The sequence below is a fragment of the Zerene cesonia genome, chromosome 18 (genome assembly GCF_012273895.1).
Source record: "Zerene cesonia ecotype Mississippi chromosome 18, Zerene_cesonia_1.1, whole genome shotgun sequence".
In the NCBI taxonomy this organism is placed as follows: domain Eukaryota; kingdom Metazoa; phylum Arthropoda; class Insecta; order Lepidoptera; family Pieridae; genus Zerene; species Zerene cesonia.
Genome location: NC_052119.1, coordinates 8,188,926 through 8,216,125, shown reverse-complemented (window position 1 = coordinate 8,216,125; position 27,200 = coordinate 8,188,926). Strand labels below are relative to the sequence as shown.

At 31.2% G+C, this 27,200-nt stretch overlaps 5 protein-coding genes across 8 annotated transcripts; 4 read left to right on the top strand and 1 right to left on the bottom strand.

Moving 5' to 3' along the window:
* Positions 1 to 1,413: 1,413 nt before the first annotated feature.
* On the top strand, positions 1,414 to 4,260 carry LOC119833956 (cell death activator CIDE-3-like). Of its 2 annotated transcripts, XM_038358206.1 has the most exons (3): positions 1,414 to 1,861; positions 1,931 to 2,042; positions 2,513 to 4,260. In XM_038358206.1, the coding sequence occupies exons 1-3, from the start codon at positions 1,564 to 1,566 to the stop codon at positions 2,625 to 2,627; spliced, it is 525 nt and encodes a 174-aa protein (XP_038214134.1). In that variant the 5' UTR covers positions 1,414 to 1,563; the 3' UTR covers positions 2,628 to 4,260. The 2 variants fall into 2 exon arrangements, with proteins under 2 accessions (XP_038214134.1, XP_038214133.1); XM_038358205.1 differs by having other exon boundaries at positions 1,415 to 2,042.
* A 418-nt stretch (positions 4,261 to 4,678) lies between these two features.
* On the bottom strand, positions 4,679 to 5,199 carry LOC119833783 (guanine nucleotide-binding protein subunit gamma-1). The gene is made up of 2 exons (XM_038357962.1): positions 5,075 to 5,199; positions 4,679 to 5,000 (listed from the first exon to the last, which is right to left on the bottom strand). Exon 2 carries the CDS (start codon positions 4,909 to 4,911, stop codon positions 4,699 to 4,701), a length of 213 nt encoding a protein of 70 aa, XP_038213890.1. The 5' UTR covers positions 4,912 to 5,000; positions 5,075 to 5,199; the 3' UTR covers positions 4,679 to 4,698.
* A 371-nt stretch (positions 5,200 to 5,570) lies between these two features.
* Positions 5,571 to 7,700, top strand: LOC119833939 (prefoldin subunit 3). Its single transcript, XM_038358182.1, has 4 exons — positions 5,571 to 5,712; positions 5,950 to 6,192; positions 6,349 to 6,503; positions 6,938 to 7,700. Exons 1-4 carry the CDS (start codon positions 5,650 to 5,652, stop codon positions 7,023 to 7,025), a joined length of 549 nt encoding a protein of 182 aa, XP_038214110.1. The 5' UTR covers positions 5,571 to 5,649; the 3' UTR covers positions 7,026 to 7,700.
* Positions 7,701 to 8,550: 850 nt separating this feature from the next.
* LOC119833714 (E3 UFM1-protein ligase 1 homolog) lies at positions 8,551 to 12,736 on the top strand. Of its 3 annotated transcripts, none has more exons than XM_038357859.1 (7): positions 8,551 to 8,569; positions 8,992 to 9,076; positions 9,163 to 10,148; positions 10,541 to 10,970; positions 11,288 to 11,746; positions 12,059 to 12,270; positions 12,378 to 12,736. In XM_038357859.1, exons 2-7 carry the CDS (start codon positions 8,994 to 8,996, stop codon positions 12,494 to 12,496), a joined length of 2,289 nt encoding a protein of 762 aa, XP_038213787.1. In that variant the 5' UTR covers positions 8,551 to 8,569; positions 8,992 to 8,993; the 3' UTR covers positions 12,497 to 12,736. The 3 variants fall into 3 exon arrangements, with proteins under 3 accessions (XP_038213787.1, XP_038213786.1, XP_038213785.1); XM_038357858.1 differs by having other exon boundaries at positions 8,561 to 8,591; XM_038357857.1 differs by lacking the exon at positions 8,551 to 8,569 and adding an exon at positions 8,703 to 8,751.
* Positions 12,737 to 13,973: 1,237 nt separating this feature from the next.
* On the top strand, positions 13,974 to 27,112 carry LOC119833715 (monocarboxylate transporter 10). Its single transcript, XM_038357860.1, has 3 exons — positions 13,974 to 14,486; positions 21,907 to 23,022; positions 23,841 to 27,112. Exons 1-3 carry the CDS (start codon positions 14,222 to 14,224, stop codon positions 23,894 to 23,896), a joined length of 1,437 nt encoding a protein of 478 aa, XP_038213788.1. The 5' UTR covers positions 13,974 to 14,221; the 3' UTR covers positions 23,897 to 27,112.
* The last annotated feature ends 88 nt before the right edge of the window (positions 27,113 to 27,200 follow it).

Here is a 27,200-nt window from a genome sequence, read left to right as displayed (position 1 = left end):
ATAAGTGAATATATCTATTAAAATGTATTTATACGTAATACTGACAAACTGTATAAAAGATTAGTAAAGTATCCAAAATGATATTACTTTATCATTTTATCAAATAAATAAATTTAAGTAACGTCTTAAAAGTTTTCCACCCGCGAAAATTCTTTTTAAATAACTTTATTTGCCGGGGAAAATGAAATTTTGATGAACATTATCCATCGCGATGACTGCGCAAAATGGCCGATTATATTATAGTTATGACCGGTATCGTAAGACAGCTTGTTGCATTATAATACATAATAGGTGAGTGAGAAGTTTAAATAATGGCTTGACTAGAGAGCAGGTGAAGGTAAGCGCTGCAAAATGCATTCTGGAAGAACATTAGGGAGACAAGAAGGGAGGCGGGTGTCTTATTGATCTCCGCCCGTCGCGCCACGCTTTGACCGAATGTGACCCCCGGCAACATTACCTGCCCTTCACTGATCTTTCCATCTTCATCAATAAAATGCCATACAAGCGAAGAAAATTGCAATCAATGTTAATGGACAAACCACAATTGCACGGCAATTTAATAGATAGCTTGTTGTTAAATGTTATTGTTTGTCATTTTGTTATACAGTATAAAATATATAGGTAAATAAAACATTGTCCATACACGTAAATAACTTTAAACGACTTATTCTGTGTTTATCCACCAAAATAACAATTACGACAAGTTTCATAATGACTCCTGATATATGCATGCCGATTTAATAAAAATTTCATACCTGAAAAAATCAGCTAATATGAATTTTCGGAATCACGATTTTTATTTAAATTAATTACTAACTCAAGTAGAACAGTTTTTTTTTATATATTTACCTTCTCGTATTTATTATTGTTTCTATTTTCAAATAAAAAACGCATTATGGCTATTGTGCGTCATCATTTCTTATTTATTCATTATTCTATATTTTGAGTGAATTTTCTGTATAACTTAACTTAAAATGTTATAACTATTCGAATAAATAAAGAAAACCATATCCATAAAAATGCTCCTTTAAGATAATTAAAATTATCCTCCTGTTTTGTTTAACCTCTGTCTGCAACGCTAGACCTTGTTATCTTGTCCTAGTATGACCTATGGTATCATTATAATATGTACGTGCCCTTAGCAAAGTAACATTCAGCGACTCGCAGCTATACGAGAAAGTCGTTTGATCTGCATCACGAACATTTCAATATTAGCGTTAGCGTACATTTTTATAGTCTGTTTTTCAGTTTTATTTATAAAAATAATGCCTTAACACAAATTTAAATAGTGCATTAACCAATTAATTAAAGTGATTATAATTTTGTTAGGTATTTTTTAAATTTTGTGTGTACTTTAAAATTAATAGATTCTGGCAATTATTTCAATTACGTCAAACATAAAAACTGTCATTCTTGAATCTACCATTATTCCTTTCAGTTCAATTTCAAGCCGATGAGAGAACAGTGTTGTGGTTAAAATTAGAATGTACATCGGAGTAAATACACTTTGTTAAACAAAAGGGTGCTCTTTTTTATCTCAGGCGTTAAGAGTGTAATAGCATAATGGAGAACGGTATAAACCAACCGTACAAGATATGTGATGTGAATCGAGAGAAAAAGAAAGGAATCGTGGCTTCATCATTAGAAGATTTGTTATCAAAAGTACCCGAAAAGCTAGGATTGCCGGCAGAGAATTTAACTGTGGTTCTTGAGTGTGATGGAACAGAAGTAGATGATGAGGAATATTTTTCAACGCTTGATCCAGACACATCCTTAATGATCTTACATGGCACTGAAAAATGGGCACCCAATATGCCGAAATGCCAAGTTTCACTGGATCAAACGGACGACGTGTCTTTAGGTGATAAGAGTCAAGTTGCGAATCTCGTTGGTCGGCTCCAGCACAATTTATGTCATATTTCTTTGCTAGGTGGTCAGGACCTGGAACTATTGTCTGACATGGACCCCGACAGCCTTGCTGATATTGTGACAGACAGGGACAACAGAATAATTCTAGAACACATCAAGGAAGCATCTGGCAGGTAAACATTACCACATGACTCAAAACCTATGATCATTGTTATTCCATTAGTAAGCTTTAATAATTGTTTACATTAAGTCTTATTTAAAAACTGTTTACTATATATGAAAGAATCTAAATTACATAAATAATTTTATTTGTCGTAATGTTTTTGGGAATTATTTGTTTATTTATAAATGTCATTAAAATTTTACATTTATATATGTATATAATTTATATTTTAAAATTTTGCATTGTGTAAATAGGTACTTTGGATTGTAACTGCAATAATAACAATATTTTTCGATTCAATTCAAAATAACGAAAAAAAGTGTATTCCCTTATGATATTATGTTGACCTAATGTTTGTATCTGTGTAATGTATCTATTGTATGTCTGATGCATAGAAATAAGAAATAATTTTCACTTAATGAAATAAAAGACTATATACTTATAAACTCTATTTAAAATGTTTTTTATAATGAATTCCAGGATACTACTGGAGAAACGTCAAGCTCAAGATGCCATGGAACTACTAAAGCTGTACCATCAAAGTGTAGCAAATGGAACGGAGGATGTATCTCCTCAAAGCCAAGAGCGAGTTTAATCTTCGGCATATGTATTGTATACCCTTAGTATAACCCTTAATTATTTATTTTATGGGATGGTGTATCTCAAAAGTTTACAAAGAACTTGCCAATTTTATTTTAGAAAGTACTCATTTAAAAATAAACATACTCCATCTCCATAGCTGTAACCTAAAATGTTAACACCAAATAAAGGAGGCCTTGTTTTAAATGCTATATTTACATAACATTATTAACCAGTATTTTATTTTTAGTTAAGGTTATACATTATACAAATTAATTTTAATTAATATATACTTATCAGGATTTGCATTGATTGTGCTAGATGTAAGGGTGAGTATGTAGAAGTTAGTGTAAGAAGCTAATCTTATGAACATGAGCTGTAATCAAATGTTATGATAACATTCTAAATGTTATTTGATAGGTAGATATAAAATTCCATTTTACACCTTTGTATAAATCGTAAATGTCTCTGATATTGGATGTGTACCTCATTTGAAGTACACTTTGTCTGAAAAGGCCTAGATACTTTACATTTGAAGAACACAATATTAGATGAAATTTTTCAGCATTCAAATAATATTATGAATTAAACTTGCCAAATTAATGAACAATTATAAGTTGAAAATTTTCTATGTGAACTACTAAAGTATTTTCGTAAATTGTTTCTAAAAGTAAATATAAATTGTTGAGCAGTTAAAGTTTATTGTGTTTAAAATTGCTTTTCTTTGTATTCAATTTCCTTATTTTATAAACATCGCACTATATTTAAAAGATAAATTGTAAAACTAGTTATTAATATTAAAGTTAAAATCTGACAATAGATGCTAGTCAATAGGCATGTTTAAAATTCCATTATTTCACTCTTTTTGTAAACTTTTGAGAGTAAAATTGCGACAAGGTTGATAATCAACATCAATTTTAAAGACTGATAGTTGGTAAATTTCATTTTTTATATAGTTTTACCCCTAGAATAAGGTTTTTTCATTGAATTCCAAATTTGCTCAAACAATTTACAAATATTACATAAGTTTTACCTATGTTTAATTCCACTGCCGTATCCAATATTTATCTTTACATAGCTCAATAATATATAAAAGGAATTGTGTCATTGGTAATGGTACATCTTACTTTACTGTGTTGCTTGCATTGTCCAAAGAATAAATAATATTTGTTTTATACATAGTTAGTGAGCACAGATAACTATTATGCATTTTGCTGCTTAAATGCCATCTATTAAACAGCACATTTATGAAAAAAAAATCTATTGTATCCACAATTATTATCAAATCTGTCATGTAAAATTTTTCTATGTCCATTAATATTTATAATGCACGTAAAGTCAATAGGTGTTTTAAGTGTAGGCTAATAATATTATACTTTATATCACGGAAAATTATATGCATTCCGTAAAACACTACTCAGTAGTTATGGATAAGAATTGTCTACTATTTTATTAAATATTAGTTATAATTTTGGCAATAAGCATCCATGTGTAGATTAACCCCTCATATAGTAATGTTTATTACATTTTAGGTAAGGCATAGAATAGAATGCAAAATGCTCAAGCCTTTACAGAAAATGTTTGTGTATAAAAACTGTAACATTATAGGAAAATTGTAGAGTTGAGATCCATATTAAAAATCAATCCTTGAAGTAATTTTTCATTTCCTATATACCCTTATTATAAATTACTTTTCATTGTATTTTCCTTTGGAATACTTTGTGCACAAATAAAATATTAGACAGTAAAATTCTTATTTATTTTAAAAATATTGTAACCTTTTTTTTTCTCAGTAACAAACTTATTGAATGAAAAATGTGTAAAAAATAGATGCTTAATGAAAGCTTAAAGGCAACAATTGAAACTAATTCTCTAAATTGATTAAATCATTTATTGAATATTACAGATCACTTATTATATGTATGAAACATTAATAAAAACGTTATAATTAAAATAGATTTGAAAGAAACATATTCTCATCAATTCCTGTCGCAATCAACTATCGAGAATTAAATAAAATCGAATTACTAAGGAACACCAGGTTTAGCAGACACACAATAGTTATCATTAATTAGTGACACAACAATTTACAATACGGTGCATGAACTTTTTTCACGGAAGGGGTTGACTTTCTGACTTGAAAAGCCAACCAAGAGACAGTCTTCTTGTTCGTGTTCACTTATGAATCGAACAATATCCGATACAGCAACCGATACCGGGATGCGTTTGATCGCTGCCTCCCGCCGCAGCTGCTCTGTAACAGCGCGTTGCTGTTGCAAAGTCGACACCATCATATCCATGACCGCAGTATCCGAGAGGCCTATGTTGATAGCAAAATAAACAACGTAGTTGTACAAAAAGGGCGTAGCCTTAAAACTACAGCCCTGATCTGTAAGTAAACGTTTTATATTAATACACTTTTAAAATGATCATACACACACTAGAGTAAAAAATAAAGCTTACAGTGGTTTCTGGAAGGATTTCGAGGTTTTTTCTAGGTAAATTCCTTAAATTATTTTGCTAGAGCAAATCACAAGCAAGCCTAATGTCAAAGTGACGTCCAATGATTCATTAATGATTTACGTCATAAACATAGACAATATATATTATATTAGTCATTAGTAACAAGTGTGAAACTTGTAGTACCTATGTACATATATCTAAGGTGTGAAACATGAAGAAACTTTATTATGCTTCGAACTAATCATAGATTATACACTTATACGAACTAATCACGTTCGCACTATTACCTATATGCAAATCCATAAGCGAGGGACGACATTTGTTTATTTAATGCATCAGATAAAACATTTGGGTATTGTGAGCGACTGGGCTATTGTTCTTACTTATGGCGAATAAACATATTTTAAACGTAGATACAACACGTAGATAAAAAAAAATATCTACACGGATACAATTTTTTTTTATCGTTTCTGATGTTCATTTTAAATTTATCAAAAGTCTGTGGCTCTGATCAGAACGTAATGTCATAACTCTTTAGTTTTCGGACTTAGTAAAAATAGTCAAAAGGCAAGAAAATGGAAGGAGACGGTACTGAAAATACAAAGTCTTTTTCAGGGATACCGGAAGCAATATTCGTGGTAAGATATTCCAATATAAAATCAGAACTGGGCCCTTAGCTAAAAATAATTTTTTTTCTCGAAGTAGCAAAAAGTTAGGTTAGTCCTAATCCATACATCTGCTATAAATAATCACTTTATTTAGTAATTCACTAAGAATAACTGAATAAACCTAGTGTTTTTGAATAGAAATAAACGTAATACGCTATATCTTAAATTATTTCGTCTGCGTACTTCAACAAACTTCAAAATTTTCAGGATAATGTTGACGAGTTTATGAATTTACCGGAAAATAATGAAGGAGTTAAAAAAGTCCTAAGAAGACTTGATGAACAACACGGAAAGTATAAATTTATGGAATATACATTAAACACCAAAAGGAGGCGGCTCCGACAACAAATTCCCGATTTAGCTAGATCGCTCGAAATGATTGAAAAACTGAAAACCCAAAAAGAAAACGTTGAAACACAGTTTTTACTCAGCGATCAAGTTTTTGTTAAGGTAAGATAATTTTGCGTTGGTTGCCTTTCATATATTATTTGTTTTAAAAATAGTTTTTCTCAAAATTATGATGATAGAAACTAGTGAGTTTCTATCATCCTTGGTTCACTCATTCACCTCCATCATATAAATCATTTCAAGCATTGAATATTTCAGGCTGATGTACCACCTACAAACACTGTGTGTTTATGGCTTGGAGCTAATGTGATGTTGGAGTATACATTAGAAGATGCAGAAAAACTACTCACAACTAATATGGCTACTGCAAAGAAAAACCTTGCATGTGTTGAGCATGATTTGGACTTTTTAAGGTATCATAATGCTATAACATTATTAAATATAAAATATATGTAATATAATGCATAGGTATAAGCATGATTGCTTAAATATGTTTGTCAGTTAGGTGTAAAAATTAGTATCAAGTGAGTGAAACACTCCAAAACCACCTGAATTACAATGTGCAAGCTATGGATTTGCTATAAAATTTATTGGTTTAAAAGAACACTCTAAAAAATATTATATATAAAATACTTAAGTGACTTCCATATAAGCTCTTTCTATATTTTTCTCTTAATTTTTTATTTATACAAATTGTAAGTAGTCATTCATGATAGAGTCCTATCATATCCTTGTGCTTCTAAATATTGTTCTTGCGTGTGTGTGCATGTATATTCATAGACACTTTAAATAGATAGGCTTATTTATTCATTTCATTGTTGTTTTTTTTTCAATATGATTTTCACAGAGACCAATGGACAACAACAGAAGTGAATATGGCTAGAGTTTACAACTGGGATGTAAAGAGACGGCAAGCTGTAAAAGCATCCAGCTAATAAATCAGCTACATACAGAAGTGTCAATACTGGACTGCCATTAAATTGGAGCTTAGATATCTTTGCAAATGTTTTCTAATTAATTGTCTTAAGTTTCTGTAAAATGTATTATTAACTTATTAAATGTTCATAATATGACATCTGCTGTGAAAGCTAATTGTGTCACAAGATATACAAATATGTATAATAACAAATATAACATTTTCAATGTTTTATAAAAGTTGGTCTTGTGAAGCTTCGAGTCTGTATTGATGTCATATATTTTGTGTTATATCCAAAATTTAGATATATTATGTAAAATTGTTAATGCATGAAAGACTATTGAATTAATATCAGGAAACAATAAATTGCACTGCTTTTATACTCATATATCCTGAAGTACTGGCAACATAGCAATATTATATAATTCATTTAAGAAAGTTTAAACTACTTTTTAGACCTTTCTAGGCAATAAAGATACAGTAAAAGTAAATCATTGCTATAGCAATATAGAAATAATGCATAAGTACCAATACATTTTTTTAATTGTTATCTGATTTCAGTAATATCTCATTTTATTTGTACCCAAGCATATACTCACTTTTATTAGAGAATATTTAGGTATCAAAATTCATTATCATACATTTTAATAAAAATAATGTGGCTTCTCAATCGAGTGATGCTATAAAAGCATTTTTACTTTATGTGGTTTCATTTAAATTCTTAATAATATGAATGAAGGCAAATTGTTCGTTTTATTTGCATGAAAGTAACATAATGTAAAATATCAAAATTTTTCTTTCAAAGCTTAACCAGAAAAAAAAGTAAAACCTGCTCTGAGTGTTAAATCTCGGATAGTACAAAAGTGTAAAGAAGCGAATCACTAACCATCCCAATATACTTGCAGTCAATCTAATAAACACTCAAAAAAACTGCTCGAAGACTGAAAAGGAAGATTCCTCAAGACCTCTTAAGAGATCCAAGAATAAATGAAGCGGTCGTCGGGCGGCTTCCGTTCAAGACAGTTTAGATAAATAAAATACTCCACATATTTTTGAATATTTTATTTTTATTTTTTTATTTTATTTATATATAGAATATCTCTCTAATTGATAGATTGCAATATATACAATTAAAAAAAGCGACAGTACTTGTAGAATTTTAGACAGTGGCTCAGAAACTACAATCAAGCGAGATGCGCTTGGTACTTATTTTCGGACAACATTAATAATTATTGTATTTGAACGAAATATTCAGACATAAAAAATAATGATTAATTGCCAGTTGAAGAAATTAGTTCAAATGTTAGTTTTGACTACTAGATACGTTTAATTATATGATTTATAGCATTCAAATGCTTTATAAATAAGAAATATTTAAGAATAGAAAAAAATTGATCCCGAAATGGGTTTTGAATCCACGGTTTTTTTCGGCAACGTACTCTAGATACGTTACACTTTTTCAAGTGAGTATTGTATATACTTGGCACTGTCAAATAGACATAAGATCACGATGAGAAAAAAAAGTGAGTAGTGACTGTAGCTGACGTGCCATTTAGCTGTCAGGTGGTTGTCATTATATTACATGGTAGTATTTAAAAATATTGAAATGAATTTTTTTACGTATTACCAAGTCCAAATTAATAATAATTATTAAATGAGTATGGAAAAAATCTTGTGAATATTATATAAAAAAATATTAAATATTAAATATTTTGCTTTGTTGTATTGAAAAGTTTCCTATATAAGTAAGTGTAAATAGATATTTGATTGTGTTTACGGAAAGAGAATTTAGAAATGTATACTGCATAAACTTATCTCCGAGAATACCTATAATCCTACTTATTTTGTACTACAACGGGAGTATCTGTATATGCATTATACTTATAACATAAATCTCACACCTATTTTATAAAAACCGTAACATACTGAACGCATGACATAAAATACAGAATAAGTTTATCTCATTTCAATTATATTAATTCTAGTAATGGCTCCTTCAACTGATTGGGATGAAATTAAAAGATTAGCTGCTGATTTTCAAAAAGCTCAACTTAGCTCAACTTCTCAGAGGTAATGTTTGTATAATATTTTTCTAATCCTTGTATGAATTATCTTTATCCCATAATATAGACTTATTCAATGATTTATTCTTTCAGGTTATCAGAGAGGAATTGTATAGAAATAGTGACAAAGCTACTTGAACTTAAATTAATAGATGTCATATTCACCACAGATGGCAAAGAGTACTTAACATCACAGCAGTTGGTTAAAGAAATTAAAGATGAATTGTATGTCAGAGGTGGTAGAGTAAATACTGTTGAGTTAGCCAGAGAGTTAAGTGTTGATCTAAATCAAATTAACAATAATCTCCATGAGATAATTAAAGGAAAAGATGTACAACTCATATCTGGATATCTAATATCAGATGAATATACTCATAAAATAGCAAGGGAAATAAATGAGAAGCTACAACTGCAAGGTCAAATTTCAGTTGGCGAGTTGACATTGCAGTATGATTTGCCCGCTGACTTTTTGCTACATACTATTTTGGAGAAGAACTTGGGTTCGTTAATTATAGGGAAGCAGGATCCATCTGAACCCAGGACTTTCTATACTGAAGAATATATTACAAGAACTAAAGCTAAGATCAGGGGTGCATTGATGGGCTTACTGAAACCAACACAAATCGGAATAATTATAAGTCATTGTTATGTAGCTGAACGTCTTTTTATGAACTTATTTGATCAACTGAATGCTCCTGGTGTGTTGACCGGTCGACATTCAGGAGCACTTTATGTACCATCGTGTTACACTAAGTCTCAAAATGAATGGGTTATGAGCTTTTGGAAGCAAAATAATTACTTGGAATATGATGCCTTGACTCGCTTGGGTATATCTGACCCTAAGAGCTATGTTAAAAAGGTGATACATGATGATGATATGATATTTTTAAGCACTTGTTTGATTGGTTCACAAATTAAGTTACAATTGGAGACGGCTTTGGAAGAATGTATTGCATCTAAAAGCTATTTGGATGTCATTAATTTATTGCCATCAATCCTATCTGATAAGGATATTGAAAATGTGCTAGATGTTTTGTTGAAAAATAATGCCAAATCTACAACTGTGTTTGATAATACAGGTAAGAATTATAGTCATTATAATAATGTTAACTCAAGAACCCAATAAAAATGATTGATGACTTTATCACTTGCACAGTTTTAAGGGAAGTATATAGTAGTATAGTATCATATTGTCAATCTTGTAGCGAGAGCCGAAAACGTCGATGATTTTTTTCTACCATTTCAAGGGTGTTTTTTTTTTATTTACTCTATCAAAACTTAACTTTCGATACGATAAAAAGGGTTGAGTGAGTTGCAGTCTATAGCGTTTTCACTGCATTTCTTTATATAAAATTCAAAGAATAGAAAAAAACTAATATATTCTATTCTAAAATTTTCAAATATTAATAAATTGCATTTAACAATATAAAACTAAAAATTAACACAAACTAAAAATTTACCAATTTAACAGTTTTCAGCAACCAATATATTGAGAACTTAAGACAAGCATGCATGCCTATGACAAATGCAAAGGCAGAAGCCATTGTGAAATCTGGTAAATATCAGCAGTTCTATTTAGAGAAACAACTGGCCAAAACAGAACAATTACAAAGTCATGTAGATCACAAAACGGAAAGACGTGAGGAACGTAGGCGCAAAGCAACCAGCGGTAAAGGAGGCGGTGGTACACAGGGCCGTGAAACAAAGACAAAGGCTGTGAAAAAGCATGCTAGATCGAAACAAACTGCGCATGATTCGGATTCAGAAGAGGAAGTCACCAAAAAAGCACAAATGCAACTTGAAATTGTTCATGTGGATGATGTGGAATCTGTTATTAAAGATACTTTAGATAATGAGGGTCTGGAGGATTTGGTAATGCAAATTGCAGAGTATTTACAAGTGTAAGTATATATCAAACTAGTAAAATATCAAAGTAAAACTACTAAAACAATGTAAAAATATCCATGTGTTTATGAGACAAATATTATATGTAATAATGATAATGATTGAAGAAATGTAATTGTTCACTCATTTAAATTTCTATATTAATTTACACACGATTATTACAAAAATATGTTTAATGTTTAATAGGAAATGTAAGCTGTTCAAATATTGTATGATTACATATGTAGTTATGTGTTACACAACTATAGTCTCTATATCTTAAAATTGCTAAATTATTTCACCATTAATACATAACCTTGTCTCTTAATTACAGGGGTTTAAACCAAACAGCACTCACAATTGCTAAGGATTTGGCCGAAAAGCTATTACAGAGCGCAAATCAAAACAAGAAACAAACACATTCATCAGCTCAAGACAGAATAAATGTCCTCATAAACGATATGAAACTATACGAAAAAGGTTTAAAACTCCTTCCAGCGGACCAACAAGCTGCTTACATAAAATATTTATTGAAAACATTTGGGGCTGATGTGCTTAGTGAGTTTTGTAAATACGCAGCAAATCAGTGTAATATATCTGTTCAAGTTGATACTTTATCACCTGAACAAAGGAACAAAATTCTTAACGATTTGCCAGAGGAATATATGAAACCATTGCGTGCCTTGAACGCGGCACTCTCTGAACAAAACTTGGATGTATTCTATCAAGCTGCCGATGTGTGTCTCGCGGAATGTGGTATGATCCTGAAGAAGGTTGATAAGAAGAAGGATAAGTAAGTATCAGGCGACAATAGACCTGTTATATTTTTACATTCATAGAAAAATTATATCTATGTAAGTATTATAGATAATAGTAGTATTAATTACTTATAACTTAAAACCTGCTGAACGCTATATAAAAAATGACCAGCGAGTCAGTGCAAGGGCGAATAACTATTTGGTTATGTATATAGCTTAGCACAGGTCTACATGATAAACATGAACACAGCAATATAAACTCTAAAGATATGGTGGTAGCAATAATTTTGCAACATCTCTCTTGAAAGCTTCAAATACAAGTTGTTCAATTAACATTTCATCTTCAGATTGATTGTATTAAATCACCGTGAGAAACTTATATCTGAGTTGGAGAATTGCGATGATCCAGCACTAGTTTTACACCTGGCTGCACTTGCGACTTTTACCATATTGAACCAAAACATGCTCCATGCATCAGGCCGCCAAGTTCCTTCTATAATAGCATTCTTGAAAGGACAGCTTAAGGATGAGGATTGTGCAAAACTACAACAATATCAAGGTAAATTGTTCTTACATCCTAGTAGATGAAATTTTCTATTCTTCTTGACCGCTATGTCCAGTACAGTAGCAGTTTCGGCAAAATGGATAACTGGTGACTTGTTTCAGAATCTGTAACTAAGTTCTTAATCGCACCTGAAGAAGAAAAGAGCTCTCTAGAAGAAAAACTTAAAGAAGAGTTGCCAGCCATTAAAAATCTAGTGAAGGAGGTTAAAAATTACAAATAATTTCTTGTTTGTTAAAATCTGTTATATGAGATATATATGTTATTTTCCGATATTCTTGTTTCACTGATTCTTATACTTTATGTTGTGTATGTAACATATGTCGTTCTATTGTTTATGCGAAAATCTATTATCAATGTTTTACTTTTACCGACTGTGACTTAATAAAATCCCAACTTAACACTATGTTGTGTTAGTAGATTAAAATATATATTTTCATATAAGTAATAATTAAAATGGTTATTGTGTAGTTTTATTTATTTAGTACTTTATCACGACTGAGCATTCATCGAATTTGGATGATATTGATGTAAATAGATCACAGAATGTCAAATTGAAGAAGGGAAAGTCTATTCCTTCTTTCGATGTTTTACAGTCGGTAAAGAGAGGACATATAACATGTATTTGTAGTATTCTGGCTCGAATGAACACAGTGGTGTTTAAATCGGTAGTAATTCGATATAACCAATGGCCTCCACCCCGGAGCCGTGGGTATCTATGCAAGATATACCCACCATAAAAAAATTAAGCCATAAAACCGTGAACTCGCAACCCTTACTTGACGGATGTTTGGGAAAAATCAATTCGTGGCAGTCGGCATACAACATTTAGTAATCTTGCTAGATATTATATTACATTTACCAGTCTTTCTCAAAGTAACGATAACCCAACAACAAGCACCCATCTTGAGGCCTAAGGGGCGGTGAAGTGGATTGGGGGCGATAGCTGATTTTTAATGTTCTCAAATGAAATTAAAACTTTACGAAATTGCTTGAAATAGATACATGCAAGTTATGAGAAATTATCGAAAGCCATAGTTTTTTTTTTCTTTTTTCAAAATATAACAATCGTTTTTGTTTTGATAGTAATGTTGTTACTTAATATCTTAGTGTCCATATTTGGGTGATTGCTGAAAGAAATCGATTCATAAAGAGGGCGTTATACGAAATAAGAATAAGTAAGTTTAAAGGAACTTTATTATAGTCTACTATAATAGTTTATTGGATTTAAATGCGTTTTATTTATTATATCATTTAATCCGACGTTTCGAACAAGTTGCTTAAAGTTACACGTTTTGACGATCATAAGTTTACTCGTGAGCACGCTCGTAAACTGTTCGAAACGTCGGCTTAAATAAAATAATAAATATCTCTTTCAAAACTTTACTTTCTCAATTTATTTACCTATTCTTGTTCAAAGATAATTGAAAATTGATAGTTGTTAAAAATTTAGTTAAAATGCATGCACAGTATTAAAACTCTGTTGCTGTTGAAATACATAATATGTATGTCATATAATAAGAAATAAATATAAACCCCTACATAATATATAATTTACGGTCAAATAATCAAGTGGGTCAAATTTATAAATGTAAAATTTTCACAATATACATGTATACCGAGCCTTAGAAATATTTCATTCATTCTATCTTCCATCAATCAACTTTAACCATTCTTAATTCTTCATTCCCATTCATGATTCAGTCCTCTCTTACGTCTAGAAGTAGGTGGTAAATTAACGTGAAATGTCATCGAAATGGCAAATAATTTCTTGACTTCTAATTTTTTAGTTTTGAATTAAAATGTTTATTTACTTTAATGTAAAGTAAAAGTTTATTTATTGTACGCTTTTTCTGCCTGAAATTATAAATTTTTTGGCCATAACTGTGATTGAGCCATGTGCTATAAGCTGTAAAAATTGCGAGACATATTTAATTATTTGTATTAAATGAAAATGGGTGAAGATCGAGACCAAGTGGAAAGCAGTGATTTACTGTCGGGTACAATAAGGCCAAAATCTGTAGAGCCAGAAATTAATAACAGCACATCCAACGAACCACCTGATGGGGGTTTCAGAGCATATTCTATAGTAATCGGTTCTTTTTTAACTAATGGACTATTATTCGGTGTTATAAATTCATACAGTGTTATATATACAGTGCTTCAAAAGCGATTGAAAGACGATAATATTCCCAATTCCGACAGTAAAGCAGGTAAGCATGTTTTGTACCTTTTTTTTTAATTCAAAAAACATAAAAATTGTCGCAAATAATTGTAACTCTATGTTCGCATATAATATATGGAGTATAATTATTTTTACTGGAAATTAAAAGCAATTATTAAAGTGTTTTATATAAAAAAAATAACTAAAATGAATAAAATGATACATCAAACTTCATAAGAAAAAAAAAAGTCACATTATTGCTTTGTGTATATTCGTTTACATGAAAAAATATTACATGCATTTAATTATTTAGACTCTAAAGGATTGAACATGCAATGTGTATAGAACTACATTGCATGTGTATGCACAAAACTATTGTTTTCAATTAGAATGATGAAATAGGCTATATTACTTGCATTTTACTTTTCAGTAAGTTGACTAAACAATTTTATCAGCATGCTTAAGTGTGTTTTTAAAAAGCTTGCTATCTAAATAAAAGATGCATGATCATTTTTTTTTATTAAATTTTAAATGTGGTTCTTTTTATTTAGAAATCTTGTAAGCACTCACAAAAAAAGTTCCAATTTTAAAATTTTCTAGACAACTCAAGTGCTGAGGTATTTATGATTTTAATTATTATAATTTTTAGTTTTGTGGAGACTACTCTATGAAAGCTTTATTTCAAGAAAATGTTACTTCAAAATATAATTTATAAATGTGTGTATAGTTTATCTACAAAAAAAGTTCTTAAATAATTTTTTGCAATAGAGGTAAATATACAACAACATTGAACATCATAGTCAGCACTGATAGCAGTTGTTGTGGTATATTTTTTTGATTTAAAAATATTTATGGAAAGTGTGAGAAACATAAAAAATATTGAGTACTTAATGCAAATATTTTTTGTAAGTATACTTATGTAGATGGTATAAATTACATTGGATCATATACTTAGTATATATTTCTGAACCTCATTGTACAGGCCACTGCAATTTATATCTGTCTTCTAATCTTTCACCCTTCTCAAATAAATTCAAAAGGTCTGACGGGAGTCATCACACCATCTCAGCTTTGGACACCCCCAAACTTTTTATATCTTTAAAATACAGTTACATTTTTGTCCATTTGTTATGTGTGCCCTTAAACCAAGTAATTAGAATGATTCTATTAATCTACATTATTTAGGATATTCAATATTTGTTTTCTTTTTGAGGTATTGATTTTTCAGATCAAATAATATGTTTACAGTAATTGCAATTGGTGGATATTATTTGATGATTACAATGCTATTCAAATATTATGTAAAGTTTTATACAGTTTCTATTAAATTCAGTTGACATGCAATAGACTTATTCAATAGATTATTCATTACAACTTGTATCATGTTTTAGTTTTGAATTGGGTCACTATTAATACTGTCAATCATTTGAAGTAAACAGTGTAATTTGCATACAACATTTCTTCATACATAATTATTTTCTAATAATGTATGTTATCTTGACACTATATGAACTATTCACATTGGGGCTTGATAAGGTGTTGTGTAGATATTACGGGTTATCAGTAAAACATGTTATACACTGTTATTTTATTGTATTGGTTTCATTGAACATTTTTTTTGTACATGAATTTTCTTTAGAATGACTCGCTGATCTCATCACTTGTTTGTGCTTATTATTCTGTTATCTATGTAAATATTGGAATATGTTAATAAAACCGAAAATATTGTTTTTGTTTGATGAATCACTCACTCATAACTGGCAGTTAGTAATATTCATAGGTGTTCCTATTCATCCTAATTAATATATATGCTTCATCACTATTCCTAGTGGTATATAACCTTACCAATAATAAGTATTTTCAATTATTACAATTTTTATTATATATGCGATATTTTGATTATTTCCTTTATCTACATTGAAATGGAACGATTTTATGATATGACTAGTTTTCCGCCTTCACCCGGGTGGTGAAGGAGATTCCTATGGGAATGAGCCGTTACACTGCAGTAGAAAGTAGCCTATGTCAATGACTATATCAAGACAAGAACATTTCCAAGAAAATTCGTCGAATTTTTCATTCTTGGACATGCCGGTTTCCTAACAATGTTTTCCTTCACCATTCTGAGCACCACTCTTGCACGGTCTCGAACCCTCGACTTTTCAATCGCAGTCCTAGGCCCTAACGACTAATGATCCGTTAATTTTGTATATCCCTACTAATATTATGAATGCGAAAGTAACTCTGTCTGTCTGTTTATTACGCTTGCACGCCTAAACCACTGGTCCAATTTTTTTGTAATTTGGTATGAAGGTAGAACGGAACTTAGGAAAGGACATATGATAATTTTAATCGCGAAAAAAATCGTAGAAGGAGTTGAAATAGGGAGATGAAAGCGATATAACCGAATTCCACGCGGGCGGAAAGCTATTCAAATATAAAATATATTTATTATCATCACAACATACTTACATGTTTAATATTACTTTAGGGGTGAGAATGACTTTTGAAAACTAAAAAAAGGAGGGCTAAATAACTAAAAAAAACGCTTTAATGATAAAATCTTAAATTCGTTTCATTCGCTCTCATACAGAGTGTAAAAGTTATTTATCCTTTTACTTTCATTTTCTTTTTATTCTCTCCCATTCTTAATTGGTTTTATTCTGCTATACATTGTTTTTCATTTATTATAGCTTTACTATATTATATTTTTAGGTAGATATTACAGAAAAACTGAGTTTTGTGGTTTTCCGTACTAACTAACAAAAGCACGTCACGAAAAGTGGTCGATACAATTACTAATCAACTTTAAACATCAATCAATTAATTACTTTCGTTGTTATTTTATACACTTCTGCGAAACCTCAAAAACATCGTTTCACATAAATAATTTGTATTGAGAGCTAAGTGAAATATCTCTACCTTAGAATAATATTTCCTCTGGTAATTTTTTTTTACAGAAATCGCTATAAACACTTTCAAATCTTCCTCCAAACAAAGCACACTAATAAATAGATTCAATCCTTTCTTACAAATGTCTTCTCCTAACTGATTGCAATTTGATTGCAATTTCATCTTTACAAAATGGAAATGCTTGGTTTGATTCCGGGTTCTCTCATGTACTCATTGTTAGTTTATTATTCAGTGTTTACTTTTGTTAATTTTGGGAACCCTAAATGTACAACGTTATATCATTCGTTATATATTTATTAATACAGATAATTAATTCTCCAGTTCAAATCTATTTTAATACATTGATTGTCATTAATTAAAGTGAATTCGGTCTGGATGATTAATAACTCCGAGGCCCACATTCATGGGTTAACTCTTAAACTATAATATCCTTAAGTGACCGCCGATTCGTGTAACCTCATAATAAATTGGTTTATAATCAAGCAATTAATAAGTTCTCATCAAACAGTTGGTAACTAATTGACGGTCATGTGGACTTCGATGAAACTTGTAAATGGGAACATTGAAAATGCAGTTGTGCTTGGTTGCGTAGCGTGGTGTTGCTATAGTAAACCTATTCAGTAGAAAGAGTATCAATAATTACACGACTATCCGAAAAAGGAGAAATAACGTTTCAGGGTATATTCTGTATATAAATATGTATGTGAGTTTAGAAATCATAGATGTTTATGGCTTGAAACGCGATTTTTAAACTAGCTTTCCGTCCGCGGCTTCGATCGCGTTGGCTACAGATTCTAAAGAATTTTGTACGTCTCGAATTTTCGAAGGAGAGCCCTTATGACATTTTATGACCTTATGTGTATATCTCGTCAACTATTTATTGTTACAAAAAACTTTGATTTCATTGTTGAAGAACTATTCAATAAAACTTCAATTGAAATACATAAATATACACAGACTTATATTTTATCCCCTGGGTATATAAGTACTTAGTAGGTACGTATGTAGGTAGTAAGTTGAACTTATCGGCCCAGTATTTCAACATACAAACAGAAAAAAAGAAACCATTGTTTATTATTATTGTTTGGGTCTATAAAATAATAACATTTCACAGCAAGTAATATTTTTTAAAATATCTTATACACAGAAATGAACTGGATACTGCTTAATTATATGTAGATATATTGTTTACCTGACATGACTTTGCATGGTCACTAAACTGTACCCGTCACGCTCTCTGAAAATCGTCTAAAAGACTAAATAAGGTTATTTGATGTCATTTGTTGAATTCCTTAGGTACCTCACAAGAATTATTTATTTTCAATCTAAACCAAATAAAAAAAAAAATATGAAGGAGGAGGGAGAGGTGACCTCCCATGTGGTCCCATTTAAATTTGCTCTAGTTCTTACAATTTGCAGGCAGTTTAGTTTTTGTTAGAAATCTACTCATTTCTATCGGGACTACTGAACTATTTCAGACTTTATGTCATTATTCAACACTTCTATGGGGTACTTTTCCTGGTCCGAGCTGAACCAATTCGTGCTGATGAATGCGTTGTGCCCTGAGCGCAACAACGATTTGTATAATTTTTTTTTTCATCAAATCATACTAAATTATCCGTCTGGCTGCTCACGTGGCGTCAACAATAGGCGAATATTGGAAGAAATACGCCATAGGCGACGCGGCGGCGCTGATTGCATCAAGATAATTCGCCGTACTCATGATCGCAATTGACACGCGTACGTTTTCAGCGTATAAAGTGTCATTCATGTGCAAAATCATCATTTTTTTTTTAATATGATATCGTGTTTGGATACGTTTTGTTTTTGCTACATGCGCCTAATGGTCTGTAAACTTGGATTTTATAGAGCTACTAGCCGCACTACACGCCCCGGCTCCGCCCGGGTTGTCATTTATCGTAATTAAAATTATTTAAACTATCCTATCTCTCAAGTTGGATCGAACTGCACATGGTGTGCGAATTTTATGATAATCGGTTAAGTGTGACACGAGATTTATATATATTAAGATAAGATGTATGACGTACTAACTGTTCGCCCCGGGTTCGCCCGTGGTACATGTATAGCTTATGTGACTTACGTAAATTGCACCTTTCTAATGGTGAAAGAATATTTGAAATCAGTCAGAAGTGGTTATTCGTGAAAACGTAACAAGCATACAAAGATAAAAAATACAAAAGTTTTCTCTTTATAATATTAGTGTAGATAAAATCCTAATTTATTAACCAATAAAGCGTATAAATATATGTTAACTAGGTATTTAGTTTTTAATAAATTCTTGAGTGCGTGTGACAAAATTTACTTCCATTATCTTAATGAGTGTTAAGTTCAGTTATCGGTGTCAAAAAGACCTCGTTAACCAGTTGCTGAATATGTATTTAATAATAATAGCAATGAAATTAATATTATATGTGTATATACCTGTACTAAAAAAAGTTATCATACTAGAAACTTTTAATTATTTCACTATATTTTCTAAAAAATTCAGTAAGTTCAAACTCAAGTACGTATTTTTCTATGGAAGGTTCCTATATGGGTAAACTAGCTGCGCCCCGCGGTTTCACGCGCGTAAGTCCGTATCCCGTAGGAATATCGAGATAAAAAGTTGCCTATTATATTATATATACTAATTTCATTGCAATCGGTTCAGTAGTTTTTGCGTGAAAGAGTAACAAACACACACACATCCTTACAAACTTTCGCATTTATAATATTAGTAGGATAGGATTTATAGCCATAGTATAAAAAAGCAGATTTCTAAACTTCGTTTTTTTTTAAATGAAAGAACTTTACGCTGAAATTCGATCAAGTGGATCGATCATTACGACATGACGTAGGTATTTGTTTTAAAAGTGTGTGAATGAGATAAGGAAAAAAGAAGAAAAAACAATAGCTGACAAATTATCGGAAGGTTAAGCCACATGATAAAGAGAACCTTCATATGTTTTAACTCAAGCTTGTAGGTCGAAAGTTAATATTAACTTGACAAAGATAAAGTTGACAAGTGGCATACAATGTATCATAATCTAATCAGGTCGACCGCGAGATTATTCCTGTATTCATCTTGGTGTTTCTTATCGGACCACGTTACAGATTTGGCGATGTCAATAAATTGTCCGCAGAGACTTCAACTGCGCCACTACCTAATAGAATCTTTAAATCCTGACTTCGACCGATTCGATTCCACATATTGAATAAGGAAAATATATTAACAAAAAACGTAATTGTTAATATAATAACAAAAAGTCAAATTTGACTATTTAATAGTCATAGTTTCTTTTTTAAAGTTTGTTTGAAAAAAACATTAAATCCGAAAGTTACGAAAAATGCCCACATCCCAAACAATAGAATAAAGGCACACAGTATTCCAATGGCTGCCAAACGTAGGAGTGGGTATAGGTGTATATTTAGATAGCGAAGAGAGACAAATTAAGTGCTTCCTATTAAGAAATGGGTTTTCAAGGCATTAACCCAATTGGTTTCGTAGAAAAAGCTTGTATAAAGAAGTTAACGGTTTCCTTATTACGATTTCGCCAATCAGCTCATTCGAGCGAAATTGCTGTGTCCGTTTAACAGCTTCTATAGTTTAATCTCTGATAATATGAGAAATCCAAAGGAATATAAGATTTCAGAGAAAATTTCAAAATATTCGTAGGTAAAGCTTTTCGAAGATTAAGCTTTTCTAAGGCAGTTAAAAATAGCATATTTTTATATAATATAATGTGTCTAGACAGATACATATACATAATATCACACATTCTTATTAACTGTTATTCCCAATTAAAAATGGATGGCTTCTTACTTTCTTACAATGAGTAAGATGTTAGAGGGATTCAATATCCTTAGCTGAATCAATCTGTTTGAATATAAAGATAAAAGAGAACAACATAACGTAGACATGCAATTAGGATAAATACGACAAAGCTTGCTTTCAATATTCGTCGTAGAATACGATTTTATGAATTGATTTCATGTATGTCAATATTAATCAATCGTCAATAGTTACATAAGTGTGTGGTGAAGGTTGAATATTTTCACTATTATGTTAAATTTCTCTTGTATAATGAATGTTTGTCTCGCGACCCTGATTTTCTTTAAGAGCGTGTCAGTTTATGGATATGATTAAATGATGAATGATAAAATTATGATTAAATGTTGGTTATCATACGTAATGTATTATAATTAATTAATTTATATATATATATATATATATATATATATATATATATATATATATATATATATATATATATATATATATATATATATATATATATATATATATATATATCTAGATAATTAATGTAAAGCTGAAGAGTTAGAACACGCTAATCACAGGAAAAATTGGACCGGACCACTAGTATGACCGGCGAATTGTATTTTAAAATTGCAAAAATTGTATAAAAATTGCAAAATTAAAGAATTAATAGAATCATAATGAATAATATAAAGCCCTATTATCCGTTATTTGGAGTGTTTCCTATTTGATACACAAATTGCATACAAATGATTGATGTATTGTTTTTTAATTTCAGCCTTGGTTGGAGGTTTGACAATGGGCACAACGTTCCTACTGTCACCCTTATCCGGCGTCCTCACTGGCCTCTTGGGGCTGCGACTTACCGCTGTCCTAGGAGGTACCATCGCTACGGGAAGCTTGCTAATCACATCCTTCGTCGTTGACCACGTAGAAGCCCTTATGTTCACGTATGGGATCATGTATGGATTGGGCGCGTCTCTCGCGTATACTCCTTCCTTGGCTATACTCGGACACTATTTCAAGAGATACTTAGGACGCGTCAATGGCTTCGTCACTATTGGCAGTTCCATCTTCACAGTTATTATGCCGTCGCTAATGAAACATATGATTGAGAACTACGGTCTCCAATGGATGTTCAGGTTCTTAGCTGTATCCACGTTTGGGATAGCTCTATGCGGTTTACTATTCAAACCGATTTCGCTTGTTGTTATTGAAAAACCATCCCGTGAGGATAATACTTTCCAAGCTCTTATGAAGACCATAGTAAATGTCCAGATATGGAAGAATAAAAAATACCGTTTATGGGCCCTTTCTATGCCGGTCGCTTTGTTCGGATATTTCGTTCCTTATGTGCATATTCAGAAGTTTATTGAAAAAACATTTACAAATGTTAATGTAACCTTACCCCTTCAATGCATCGGTGCTACATCTGGTTTGGGAAGGCTAATGTTTGGTATTTTAGCTGATAAAAAGGGCGTTGATAGGATACTGTTGCAGCAGATATCTTTTTATGTCATTGGGACGTTAACGATAATTTTGCCATTCGTTAAATCATTTGAACTGCTTATTGTGATATGTTTATGTATGGGTATATTCGATGGAGCATTTATAGCTTTGATAGGTCCTATAGCGTTTGAATTTTGTGGGAGTGCTTACGCCGCTCAAGCAATAGGGTGTATGTTAGGTTTGTCAGCGACACCTTTGTCTATCGGTGCCCCGCTAGCAGCGTACCTCTACACCTTCCATCAATCGTATACTTTACCCTTCGTGTTGGCGGGAATATCTCCTATAATCGGTGCTACGCTCATGTTCGCTATACGTTTCCAACGTAGATCGAATGAAAAAAAGGAGGCCCGCTCAAATGGACACCTTTCTAGTTCACAAGATATTGGTGAGTTTCTTTTAAATATCATTTAAACGAACATCAATTAAAAATTCACATCAAGTAGTGTAAAAACTTCGATAGTATTATTAGTATGAAAGTTTTAGCGAACTGTGCATAGGTGATTATCTGACTGTCACCTGACTCTTACAGCAGCGCTAGTTAATATAATAAAATATTTTTATACTCTGTAATTACTTGGAATATTATTAAGTAACTCCCACGCCCGAAGTCAACTCTGGATTCGGCAGGGGGAATTTTAACATACTTTTATGGTTAAATCAGTTTGTAATAATTTTTGTGAATTTGCTGTTTACCATTAAGGAGTTCCCTCACTGGAAGCCAAGCCTGGGTGCAGCAACAATATTACGATAGAATTTATAACAGCCTATATTATTGTTAATTCCATTTACAAATCTTTGTGTCTTTGCTCTTCACCGTTGAGGTATTCCATTTCCACCCCCTGACTCCAGCATCAGACCAGTTCAATAATACCAGATTATTTCTAAAACAAAACTAACTAATTGTATGTATAAATTACCACCACCAGGAAAAATAGTCAAAATTGACTTGATAATCGGACCACTTCCGCCTAATATACTCAAGAAAAAAATGTACAGACGAATATGTAACCTCCTCCTTTTTGTCTTTAGAAGTCGATTAAGATCGAAATAAGAATACAAACATTTATCTTTATTACAAAAAAAATCCCTATCATATACAGAACGATCTCTTTCTTATCTACCGAAGTATCTAACCATCATGAAGTGTGTTTGATCACGAATTCTAACAGTATATTTTATTTCAATTTAAATTTATCCTTTCAGAGAAGCCACCATCACCGTTACTTAAACCGAACGGCGTGTCTCAGACCACATTATAACACTGTACGAGAATCAGTCAATTCAAGTGCCTACTATGCAGTTTACATCAAATTATAAGTGAATCTCTATTTTTTCTCTACACTAGAACTTATAGGAATATTTATTATCTATCGCGTTATTGAATGTATGAATCGGCTGTGAAATTGATTTCTAAATGAAAACTTTAACGCGAATATCATTGCACTGTTGTATTTTTTAATTATATCAAAGAAAAACTTTTCTAACGACGCTATATATTTTTGTCCGTAAGTTTTTCTAACTATAATTAGTTCACAGCCGGACCATAACCAACTAGATATCGTGTTTTTGAAATATCGTGATGAATCGTAATTACCTACACAAATTATGTTAATTTGCCATGTATGTTCCTAATTGTTATAGTTTCTATCATTCTATTAGTGTAGATTAGGTTAAAATGGTTAAATAACGTGTAAGAAAAATTTCGCAGTATCAACATCCCATAGGTACAACAGTTTATGTATGTTCCTACATATCATTTGTGTGGAGTTGATAATTGTAATGTTGATAATTACTTTAAGTATATTTCAAATGACATTTATTTGTAATAAGAATTAATATTTTCTTAAAGCTATATACTGAATCATGAAAAATGATCTTTTTACCCAAAATAATTCTTTCTCAGTTCTATTTTGATATGAATGTGTGGTGCTACATAATATATTAATTATATAGATGTATATATATGTTTATGGAACCTTCATTTATTTTTTTGTAAAGTATATTATTCTTGTTTTATAAACTAATGACCCTCAGCTTATGGAACCAAAGATTTAAACTAAATTTAGTTCCATAATCTGTAGATTGTAAGGTATTTTTTAAGTTTATTAGAATTCGAATGATTTTTAATTTATCCTATTGCAATATGTTATAGAATATTAATATATTTAAAGACTAATAAAATTCACACCCACCTATTTTAAATGACAGTTGGAAAAATATTTGACTTGATGAGATGAGACGGGAAAATTCGGATAAAGTCGTCATTGACAGAATTTTACGTAAGGATAAGTACCTACGTATAAGTTTTTTACCGCTGGCAATATCTTAAATGTTGATCCATTACTATGTTACTATGTGATGAGATATGTGATTTGTTTAATATTACTTTATTAGCTATTTTTTTTACAATTTTAAGTATATTTCACTGTCGCTTGCGTGGTCAAAATTAGTTTTCATTGGAATTAAACGTTTCACCACAATAAAAGTGTTGTATGTCATACACTTCGTTCCTCTATTAAAATATATCATGAAATCGCTCCGTTGCGACGTGTAAGTGACTCTAACAAACATATTTTGGAATTTATAATATTAGTAACGATAAAACATTAGTCAGGCAGCTTTTAACCGAACCTTCGCCCGAGTAGGTTAATGATATCCTTAGGGAAAAGACATGTCTCACCGCGGCAAAAAAGAGCCTACATAACTCTCTAGTTTCCTATTTATATCCAGACACGAGAATCATAATATTTAGAAATTTCGTTACGGTGTGAAATATATATATACAGAAAATGATTCCGGGTAAAAATTATATTATGTTAGTTTATACATACACTAGTATTCAAGTATGTACCTAACACAAAAAATGGACGGCTTATATACGAACTAGCGACAGTCGTTTAATGCTGCCCAATTGCAAAATCTCTTGTTAGCGGATGTCTTGTAACTACATTTTAGCTTCATACCGATACTCATTTATATGTTCAGCGATTTTTGAGATTTGGTGATGAATGAGTGAGTGACATTTCGCTTTTATATAGATTCAATTCGCATTTTTTAAATACTTTAAATGTGTTTATTGATTGTCGCATTTAATCTGTATGTTACCTTTAAAGTTCCTAATTTAGATTTATATTTATTTTAAATGTTAAAATATTTTATTTAGTTATTCTGGTTGAGGATGGAAATAAATGGTTTTATTATTAAAATGTTTCTCCTTTCCATTATACTCGGGTACCACCAGAAGGATAAATTGGGTATTATGGAAGTAACCTTTGGAAGGCTTTCGTGGGCGCACATCCACCACACAGAGGCCTATTAAGAGTTTAAATGTGTTGTGGGACACCAGCCGCAGCCTGCTCATATAGACCTGGAAAGTGCGCGGGCCATGCCAGTCGATTAAAAAAATGCATAAAAGTGTCAGTGGGTTATGGAAAAGGGGTGAAAAGAGAAGGAGTCCATCTGCTCTTTCAACTTACGGTCGATGGGCTCTCAAATAAGTTACCAAAATTAGCAATATATATATATTAACTAACATAACTGTTACTGAACATGATAACCACCAACTGAACGGCTAGGGGTGTGCAGAAGTGTGGCACCGGTTCCACCATCGCGTGCCCTGCAGGGCCCGGATTGGTTTTCCCCGTTTTTTCGCCATTAGTCTTAGCTCACTTCGCTCTTGCAGCTCCGCGCTAGATAGCCAATTTAGGCCAGCCAGAGGGGGGGCAGCTTGAACCTCGTCATTGTTTACTTCGAACTGCCTCCGGAGATGAAGACAGGGACCTCCCCCGGGAGAACTGAGGACCGCAGGGGCTCTACTGCCCGTCACCTGGCCGCAAGATGCCCTGCGGGCTTGTTATTATTTTGAGTAAATTATAGGAAGCTAGCTAGTAGCTAGTCTATTTACTAAAATTGCACATATTCCGTTGCATTGTTGATGTAGTAATATATGTTAGTATAAGTATATTGAATTAAAAATATATGTAAATGAAGGTATCCGTAGACCATAAGTGGATTATGAAACAATGTTTATTCATATATTTTCGAATGGACGTTATATTAGCATTTGTTTTATAAATATGATACGAATATGTAATATATTAGGATAATATAATCTATGTTGATGATACTTTGTAAAAAAAGTATTCTACTTAACCAATTTCAATGGTTATTTTTAATAAAGGTAAATTACGTTCAATAAAAGCTTACATACAACGTACCTACATGTTATAATGCAATCGTATTAATACGTCTAAATAAATTGTTAAGAATGTTAAACATTTAATTATTGTCTTGTTGTTTATAATTTTGCAATAAAAATATAGTATATCCATAATACCACAGATAACATAGTACTTGTAAATAGATAATACTAAGAACAGTTTCTTTTCAAAGGTCAATTTAAAATGTTTTACTATATTTTACGATAAATGGAAGATATTTATGAAAGGTAAAAAGAGTGGTGTAATAAAATTTTAAATAAAAGTCATATTCTAAATATAAACATGTATCTTATTTTGTGAATTTTTAATAGGTTGTTAGCTCCTCGAAATTCGACAAATAAAA

Coding starts and splice junctions, on each gene's coding strand:
- LOC119833783 (XM_038357962.1), bottom strand. CDS start 4,911: ATGGATATGATGGTGTCGACTTTGCAACAGCAACGCGCTGTTACAGAG.
- LOC119833714 (XM_038357859.1), top strand. CDS start 8,994: ATGGCTCCTTCAACTGATTGGGATGAAATTAAAAGATTAGCTGCTGAT. Junction 9,077..9,162: donor CTTAGCTCAACTTCTCAGAG/GTAATGTTTGTA, acceptor TTATTCTTTCAG/GTTATCAGAGAGGAATTGTA. Junction 11,747..12,058: donor GTTGATAAGAAGAAGGATAA/GTAAGTATCAGG, acceptor TTTCATCTTCAG/ATTGATTGTATTAAATCACC.
- LOC119833939 (XM_038358182.1), top strand. CDS start 5,650: ATGGAAGGAGACGGTACTGAAAATACAAAGTCTTTTTCAGGGATACCG. Junction 5,713..5,949: donor TACCGGAAGCAATATTCGTG/GTAAGATATTCC, acceptor CAAAATTTTCAG/GATAATGTTGACGAGTTTAT. Junction 6,504..6,937: donor CATGATTTGGACTTTTTAAG/GTATCATAATGC, acceptor TGATTTTCACAG/AGACCAATGGACAACAACAG.
- LOC119833715 (XM_038357860.1), top strand. CDS start 14,222: ATGAAAATGGGTGAAGATCGAGACCAAGTGGAAAGCAGTGATTTACTG. Junction 14,487..21,906: donor CAATTCCGACAGTAAAGCAG/GTAAGCATGTTT, acceptor TTTTAATTTCAG/CCTTGGTTGGAGGTTTGACA. Junction 23,023..23,840: donor TTCTAGTTCACAAGATATTG/GTGAGTTTCTTT, acceptor TTATCCTTTCAG/AGAAGCCACCATCACCGTTA.
- LOC119833956 (XM_038358205.1), top strand. CDS start 1,564: ATGGAGAACGGTATAAACCAACCGTACAAGATATGTGATGTGAATCGA. Junction 2,043..2,512: donor ATCAAGGAAGCATCTGGCAG/GTAAACATTACC, acceptor AATGAATTCCAG/GATACTACTGGAGAAACGTC.